The 8,316-nt window shown below is 32.3% G+C and overlaps 2 protein-coding genes across 7 annotated transcripts; one reads left to right on the top strand and one right to left on the bottom strand.

The window, feature by feature from the left end:
- The first annotated feature begins 2,492 nt into the window (after window positions 1–2,492).
- On the top strand, window positions 2,493–3,785 carry LOC136208359 (uncharacterized). 2 transcript variants are annotated; one of them, XM_065999216.1, is made up of 3 exons: window positions 2,493–2,742; window positions 2,826–2,931; window positions 3,580–3,785. In XM_065999216.1, the coding sequence occupies exons 1-3, from the start codon at window positions 2,549–2,551 to the stop codon at window positions 3,625–3,627; spliced, it is 348 nt and encodes a 115-aa protein (XP_065855288.1). In that variant the 5' UTR covers window positions 2,493–2,548; the 3' UTR covers window positions 3,628–3,785. The 2 variants fall into 2 exon arrangements, with proteins under 2 accessions (XP_065855288.1, XP_065855278.1); XM_065999206.1 differs by having other exon boundaries at window positions 3,577–3,785.
- Window positions 3,783–8,316, bottom strand: LOC136208339 (protein CHLORORESPIRATORY REDUCTION 7, chloroplastic). 5 transcript variants are annotated; one of them, XM_065999184.1, is made up of 5 exons: window positions 8,007–8,316; window positions 7,834–7,907; window positions 6,210–6,282; window positions 5,988–6,124; window positions 3,783–4,088 (listed from the first exon to the last, which is right to left on the bottom strand). In XM_065999184.1, exons 1-5 carry the CDS (start codon window positions 8,035–8,037, stop codon window positions 3,783–3,785), a joined length of 621 nt encoding a protein of 206 aa, XP_065855256.1. In that variant the 5' UTR covers window positions 8,038–8,316. The 5 variants fall into 5 exon arrangements, with proteins under 5 accessions (XP_065855256.1, XP_065855238.1, XP_065855246.1 ...); XM_065999166.1 differs by having other exon boundaries at window positions 3,783–4,091; window positions 8,007–8,309; XM_065999174.1 differs by having other exon boundaries at window positions 3,783–4,091; window positions 6,210–6,286; window positions 7,452–7,907; window positions 8,007–8,307.

Below are 8,316 nucleotides of genomic sequence, written 5' to 3'. Positions count from 1 at the left end.
ATATAGGAATACACTTGGGACCGAACTATTTGTATAACAATTGGGAGGTTATTACTAAATAGAGTTTGGTATAATAAAAAAATTCAACACATATAATTTTAAATTTTAAATAATACCACTTGAAATTGGTTAAGATTATCATAGACATACATGGTTTATATATAATGTATAACAATAGACATTAATTGAATAAATTAAATATTTAGAATTTCAATTTAGAGTTTAGGTTTTCAATATATAGATAATTGAAAGAGTTTTATGGGAAAAATATAAACATCAATGAGAATATTAAATATTTCTAATTTCAAGTTGTAGTTTGGGTTTCCAACTCGTAAATAATTTCAATAGTTTTTTTTAATATTTTATGATTTAGTTTGAATTGTTAATATATACATATAAATATATAATTATTACTATATGGAGGCATAATTTCTAAAGGTGGGACTTGAAAAGTGTATAACAAATAACGTTTAGGAGGTTATTCCTATTTATAACTGGCCCAAGTTGGGACCGAGTTTTTTTATAACAGAGGTTATTCCTATATAGAGTATTCCTATATAGAGGTTTTACTGTATAAACATTACGTTTGTTACAATTTGAATTAAGTGGTTACAAATTGCTTTTTTAGAAATTCTAAAACGTTTTTCAGCAACCTCTATATGAAAAAGTTGTACCTATTTGTCCTAGTCCTAGATGCAGGAAGAATTGCAAAGTCTCAAAATTTCTTCGAAGCAGTGTAAAATTAGTGGTCATACCATTAAGAATTGAATTTTAGTAGCAATAATGTTAAAATAGATAAAGTTCAGTGGCCATAAGTATAATTTACCCTTATATAAATATATATTCTGTAAGCATATTTAATATAATTATATTGACGTATTTTCATTTATACTTTGTAGACTAACCCAAATGAAAAACTGATCAAAAGGCATTTTGCACAACTTCTATATCAGGGCAAATTATACTCATGGTCAGTAAATTTTACTTATTTTCACGGTATGACAAATAAATTTCAAAACATAATGGCCCTGTTTGGCAGTTAGTTGTTAGCAGATAGTTGACTATATTAGTTGTTAGCTGATTATTTTTTTGGTTAGCGGATTGTATGAGCTTGTTTGGTAAAACTCAGCCGATTGTTAATAGATGTTTGTGTAAAATGACAAATAAGGACATGGTAAAACATTTATTTGGGATGAAAGAATATTAATTAAGGGTAAAAATGTCCATAAAAAGAGATGGAGCAATGAGCTAATTTTTTAGACCTAATAAGCTTTTTCAATCATCTATTCACCAAACACCACTATTAGATGTTTGAATAGTCAAAACCTCTAAAGTGGCTCAAACATCTAATTTTAATCTAAAAAACACTAGGCCCTGTTTGGGAATTAGCTATTAGCTGATTACATTAGCGGTTAGATGTTAGCTGATTTGACTAGCTGTTTGTGTAGACCTGTTTGGTAAAAATTAGCTGATTGATAATAGCGGTTTGTGCAAAAAGACGAATAAGGGCATTAATTTTGGCGCAGGAAAAGAGGGAGTCTATCTATTAGGGTTAAAGAAGTCCATTAATTTTAATATTCCGAAACGCTAATTGAAAAAGCTCATTTTAAGAGCCTTTTCTAAATTAGCGTTTTCATCCCAAAACTCTCTCCCAAACCTCTCTCCACCAAACACTCCAATCAGCGGTTTCAGTGGTCAAACCTCTAAAATTGGTCAAAACCGCTCTTTTTATCCCAAAACGCTCTTTACCAAACAGAGCCTTTAACAAAGAGGATCAATATAAAAGTCACTCAACTTTACACTTTCTAATATTATTACCACTAAACTTCAATTAATACCTCAAAATAAGTGTTGACGGTCTCAAAATGAAAACATTCAAGAATTAAAATTGTTTAGAACCATTTTTACCATGGAATCACATTCAGTTGTAAAAAAGTAAGATGCATGCGAAAGATATGTTGCATGTGTCTTAGAATATTATTGCATAATTTACATAATATATTAAAAATGAAATTGTTACTTGCTCGACTGTAAAATTTGTCTTCTCTAATATTAAAACCGCATACATCGACCTTGATTTTAATTTTTTTTAAGACTTGTATAATATATATTCCATATTTAACTTATTTTTTTTATAATTGAATGATTAGTTGACTACATTTTATATAAGTTCAGCGAATTCATTGAACATTTTATATGAATTGAAAGAACTAATGAAACACTTGAAAATTTGAGAAAGAGAATCAAACTTTTTTGAATTAAGCCATTATTTCTTTGAATTAAGCCATTATTTATCATCATCCAATTCTAGCCCTCAAACGGGGCTTGGACCTACCATTTTGGCTGCCTTATTATTTTTTCTCGTCTGCTATTGAATTTGACCGTTATTTTTTTGTTTGTGTTTTTTTTTTTTTTTTTTTGAATTTCAACGGCCTGATTTCCTAAATTGGACCGTTGGATACCCTCTTAAAAGTCTATCCCCATTTACTTTCTCCTCAAAGTTTCCACAAATCCCCACATTTCTTCAACCTAAACTCATTTTATTCCAATGGAGAATTTGCAAAAATCGCCGATTAAAGAGGCAAATCAAGCAGAAGAACAATCTCCGATTGAAATGGAATGCAAAACCCCGATTCAAGATAACAAAAACGACCCAAAATCCATGAATTCTAGCGGCGATTCTCGTAAAACGAATACACCAGATCGTCTTCAAGTCCCCAAGGCTTTTAAGTACCCTGAAAGGTAGCTACAGTACAGTGTTCTTCCCCATTTTTCCAAATCTAATGTTCAAAATTTTGCTTATTTTCTTTGAATTACTTGTTCAGGTATCGAAGCCCAACTGATCTTATGGTTTCCCCTGTTACGAAAGGCATCCTTGCAAGAAACAGAAAGGTTGCTTCTTTATTGCCCCCTTCCATCAATCACCCCAAGGTAACTAAACATCTTACAATAGATTTTCCCAAGAAAATTTGTGAAAATTTTGAATTCTTATTTGGTTATTTGGTTAATTTAATTTGGCCAGTGTTGGATACGGGATTCAGCGGTGTGTGTTTCGTAATTTATGGAGGTTAAATTGATATTGTTTTGATAAAAATAAAATAAAAGCCTCACCCACAGATTTCATAAATTTTTTAGCATTTTGGGATAGGTGCTCAAGCCCCATCTGCTCTCTGGGATCCATCCCAGATTAGGCCTAGTATTGAAGATGTTTAGTTAGTTCTTAACTTATTTCGAGCTATATGATTAACCCTCATTGAACAAGTTCAAGTTTTGTTCAAGTTTAATTATATATCGCTGTGAACAAGTTCATTGAACTAATAGGTGTTACTTTAAACATATTTGTGAGGTGAATTGATTCCTATAAGTAAGTTTAAAGAGTTAATAGTATCGCTTTAAACATATTTGAGAAATGAATTGATCTTTATAAGAAGTTTAAAGAGTTAATACGTCGTTTAAGTTCAAAAGACTAATAAAATAGCTCCAAAACTCGGAGTTTCAACCGGATTGTTTAGCCTTTTTAGTCCTGTTGTATTGTTGTTGGTGCTTATAGTTGCATATGTTGTGTTTTTATGGCAGCAGGTTCAAGATGTTGGTCCAGAGGTGGTCTCTTTCAAGATTGAAATATAAATTTTTGCACTCCTTTCAATTTTCTCTCTGTTGCTGTACACTTTACAAGTAATTTTTCCTGGGATGTAAAATTCTACTATTTAGAGATAAAACTAGAATTGCAACATTGAAATGAAAGTGGTTAAAGTAACAGAATTATATATACATTGTGAAAGTCAGTCCAAACGAACTTGATACCATTGAACAGAACCAACATCTCCATCAATTTCAAGTTCACAGACAGAAGCTACTAAGAAAGAAACAGCATCATCAATTGTCTCAAATCTTGCAAGATCAGGTGGCAAGGTTGTCTTTGGCCAATTAAGAAGATATTGTTTCAACTTTGCTTTTAATTCTTCCTCTGAAACGAAATTCTCATCCTCTCCAGGTTCCATTAGTACATATGTTTCAGTCCTATCGTGAAGCATCCTTCTCCTTCTCGTTGCGCTAACTTCTACCATTAATCTTCCCCCCTTCTTCACCTTCTAAATTTAATTCATTTCTTAATCAATTTATTGCCAACATTCAATATCATAAACATAGATCATAAATAAACAAACATACAAAGCAGCTGTGGAGATACCACGGATAGGATATACGCAGATAATATACCATATCCATACTTACTTTTTATATTTTGAATTGCCCAAGCTTCTCCTCTTGATTGAGGCTTTGTTACTTATGTCCATAACATTAAAGATAAATAAACACTTAACAAAAACAATAAAAAAATTATATAAAATTCATATAGTATGGGCCGGATCATTTTATAGGTGGCTTTGGGATATGTATTATCTAAAACCAGGCCATGAAAGACAAGTTTGGATAGGCTGCACAGCCCAAAGCGAGCTCATAAACACTGAACAGGTCTACTCAAGAGAGATGGTTTCAGTATTTTAGAGATTCCGGATAAAATTTGATTGTTTTTCATTGGATCAAAATGAATTAAATAAAAATCTAACTTTTAGAGCACTTTGCAGAGATGGAAGTAATTAACAACTATATTATTATGAGATAAGATACAAAGTTATCACAGTGATTGTTCGAAAAAAAAAAAAAGATCTAGCCTCATTAAGCTTAACGTTTACAAAACGGTGTAATTTCAAACGTCATCAATAAAAGAATAGTTTTTTTTATGTGCAATTTCATGTTTTGACTACCCTCCCGTCTCTAGCATTCTGACAACCCCATAAGACTTGGAATTCCTCATCATTCATCTTTCGTTAGTGAAGTTTGAAATTGCACCGTCTCATAAATGTCAAGCTTAAAAATATATTGTTTTGTACATAGAGGGTAAATCTGCTCTCCCATAATAACTATATGGCTAAATTTGTAACTTATCCCTATTATTGTTAGGTTGCATACATCTATGGCCCCGTACTTGGTCGAAAAATCGATTGCCACTCGAACTTTAAGAATATCATGTTAGTCCCTTAAATTTGTTCACAATGACACCTAGGCCTCTGAAGTGGTTATTAGCCCTTAGAAGTGCTTAAGTGATATATGTTTTAACTAATTCAAACCTCGCATTGTCTTGCCACGTGATTTTAGAGGATCAATAAGACATTTAAACAAGTTGAAGGGGCTAATGAGAAACTTTTAAAATTCATGGATCAGTCAATCTTTATAGCCAAGTTCAAGAGTCCCCTGACGTATTAAGCTTTATTGTTAAGAGAGAATAGATTTTGGAGGCTCATGTTGTGCTATTATTTATAAGACATAATGTTGGTTGTTGTTGTCGATTTTCGATTCTATTTAGCCATATATACTATTGTTTTCTAAATATTTACTATTAAATTTAAATACAGAATGAGGATAACTTTTAACCATTGAAATCTCAGTAATTTGTATCTTAATTAAAATAGATTTAGATTTTATAAAAAAATTGGAAATACTAAATAGGTGCATAGGCTGACTCCTCTAGAGCTGCCCTGAAGTTTAATATCTACCTCCAAAATTTGGTAAAAATTCTCCCTTTTGTATGAAAATTTGATGTCTTCGGTAGCCCCTTTTATGTTCCTCTCGTAAAAAATGGTCACAAAATACATTATTTTAATTAAGTGAGACTACTTTTTGTGAGAGGGACATGGAAGTGGACACTAAAATGGAGACATCAGATTTTCTTCCTTGCGTCCCATTCCCCTCCCAAAAACTAGCTCTCACAGTTCTATCGGGATATTATTCGGTGCAGCCAATTAATACAAGTATCACTTTTAAGCTTTTGATTCAATTAGTTTTTTAGATTTGAACCCTGTTAATTCTATGTATTTACGAAATTTCACAATGATAAGATGAATATATGTTGTATAAGCTTCTGTGATAGATGACATTGGATTCAGAAAATTTGAGTAACCATGTTATAAAATTAAGTTATTTTTTACCTCAAATGAAGAGTAGACGTTGAGGCCTGTGAAATTAGAGCAGTGTGTTAGATGAATGTGAGAAAAATGATGAGCAACTCCTACTGAACTTGGCTGCAAAAATGGTTGACATGGTTTTTCTTCCGGCATCTTCACGCCTGCAAAATTCAACTCACTTCAAGTTATAATTCAAATTAGAAGCTTTATGTATTATATAAAAGAGGAAAAAAGGCTGTATTTTACCTTTCAAATTATTGAATTCATGTCTTAGGAAGTGTTTTTTCATGGCTCTCTCCATTAGCTTCAACTTTGCCCACTGTCTTTTAGAGCAGATATAGTCAATAAAGATAATATTATGAGGATGGGATATTATTATTTTGGTATCTTATCCTCTATTATACTTACTTCTGCATGTTCTATTTTCATTTTTTTGGGGTTCAATAGTAATTTCCAAGTAAACCAAAAGAATTAGTTATAATTCAGTTAATTAGCTGCTCACTTTTATAAAAATGAATTCTGTTTTTTTAATTAAATTAAATTCATATGTTAATCCAAAAATAATTATATAGTAACAGATACAGAGAGTAATTAAGCACAATATAACCAAAATGTGACAGATTGGAAATTAACCATATTATATATATGAACGGTTCACAAGCAACACTAATCCTAAAGAAATTGATTGTTATAACTATTTTTTCCACTTAGTGATTTGGATTTATGTTTGTTTAATTACTGTTCAAACCACTCTAATAACAAATTCGATTTATTAAACTGAATATGAATATTGGACATAACTTTGATAATAACAATATGTATAAATAACAATTTCAATTAAAAAAAACACAACATCGGAATACGGATCGAGAACTTTCTCCAGTTCTCCATCTCCATTCCATTGTTCTTTCTGGTGATTTACATTTCCAGCTCCTCCTTTTTCTTTCTTCTCATTCATTTATTTCTCAGAATTCAAGTAAGTTTTATTTTTAAATTTATTAATTGGGTCTTTAACATGACATATTAATTTGTGATTATATATATTTCTGGCATGAACACATTTGAAAGATTGATTATGTAATTAACATAATTTGTATATATGCATAGAAAAGGTTAAAAATATGAATGCTAATTATAATGAATTAAATAAATTTGTTTGCAGAGATTGAATAGAAAATTGAAAAAAGAGGCAGGATGGATAATGAAATGACGATGAAGATAGAAGCAAAATTAGATTCAACTGAAATTGCAAATTCAGCAAAACACAAGATATGCATGTCTTCATCATCATCATCAGAATCAATAGACATAGAAAAGGATCAAATTGTTGTGGAAACGAAAAAAGTGGATCAGGAAGGCAAAGGAAATGATGCATCAGAAGCAGCAGAATTAATTGAGACTAAACATAAGGAGAACGCAAGTATAAGCAGTCAAGCATCGTCTGCAATAACAAGCCAAATGGCAGTGCAAGGAGGAGGAGGAGCTTACGATCCTAATCGGATTCCGGCATCGGTGTTCACCAGCAAGGCTGGAACGCCCATGGATTGGAGCGTTGCTTCAAATGAATCATTGTTCAGTATTACCATGGGAAACACTAGCTTTTCAAAAGATCATGTTTTCATGATGTATAGATCTGGAGAAATGCCCAAATTTGAATTCGATCAGGCGACGAATCCTTTTTCTGGCGCTAATACTCCTCCGATTCCACCAGAACACATCGAAAGAAAGAGCATGGAAGTTACTAAAAACAACTCCGATTCCACGATTGATCATGCAAAGCAGATTCCCCAACCGGAATTGGCAGCGGCCGCGGCGGCCGCGGCGATTAACAGAAAATCTGTTTCGTTGGATCCTGAAAAGATTGCGTTACCTGAAAAGAGCGTTTCAGTTGCTGGAGATGATTTTCGAAACTCTTCCAGCAGTACTCATTCATTCCAATTCCCTCTGTAAGTATTGAGTAGATTAATTAGAATTTTTGATTTGATTCCTAAAAATTGAAACTAATGGTGTGTAATTGAATAGATTGGAAGTAGGAGGAGGGACCTCGATGAGAGGAGCAACAGGAAACCTGCATTCACCGCCGAAGCGTCCGGCAAATGAAAATGGAGAGCTACAGCAGGCAAAGTCAGTGGGAGTGGGAGAGGGAGAGGCAGAGGCTGCACAGCCTCAGGCAGCTTCAGCTCCAGCGAAGCGTAGCACATGGCTTTCTTTCTTTGCTTGTTGTTCACCACCTGCTAATTGAGATTTTCTATGTTTGTATTATTTTCCAATGCTTTTTTTCATTTTTATATGTACATAACATGTATATGTACATATACTCTTTGATGATTCACAACATACCTTATTTTTATAT

This window comes from Euphorbia lathyris, chromosome 1, assembly GCF_963576675.1.
Source record: "Euphorbia lathyris chromosome 1, ddEupLath1.1, whole genome shotgun sequence".
In the NCBI taxonomy this organism is placed as follows: domain Eukaryota; kingdom Viridiplantae; phylum Streptophyta; class Magnoliopsida; order Malpighiales; family Euphorbiaceae; genus Euphorbia; species Euphorbia lathyris.
The sequence above is the reverse complement of the archived record's forward strand: the minus strand, read 5'-3'. Positions and strand labels throughout refer to the sequence as shown.

Excerpts from the sequence above, each read along its gene's own strand:
- LOC136208359 (XM_065999206.1), top strand. The coding sequence starts at position 2,549 with ATGGAGAATTTGCAAAAATCGCCGATTAAAGAGGCAAATCAAGCAGAA. Across the intron at positions 2,743-2,825 it reads GCTTTTAAGTACCCTGAAAG|GTATCGAAGCCCAACTGATC; the intron begins GTAGCTACAGTA and ends TTACTTGTTCAG. Across the intron at positions 2,932-3,576 it reads CTTCCATCAATCACCCCAAG|CAGGTTCAAGATGTTGGTCC; the intron begins GTAACTAAACAT and ends TTTTTATGGCAG.
- LOC136208339 (XM_065999166.1), bottom strand. The coding sequence starts at position 8,037 with ATGCAGGTTTCCTGTTGCTCCTCTCATCGAG. Across the intron at positions 7,908-8,006 it reads CTGTTGCTCCTCTCATCGAG|AGGGAATTGGAATGAATGAG; the intron begins GTCCCTCCTCCT and ends CAATACTTACAG. Across the intron at positions 4,092-5,987 it reads ACGTCTACTCTTCATTTGAG|AAGGTGAAGAAGGGGGGAAG; the intron begins GTAAAAAATAAC and ends AATTAAATTTAG.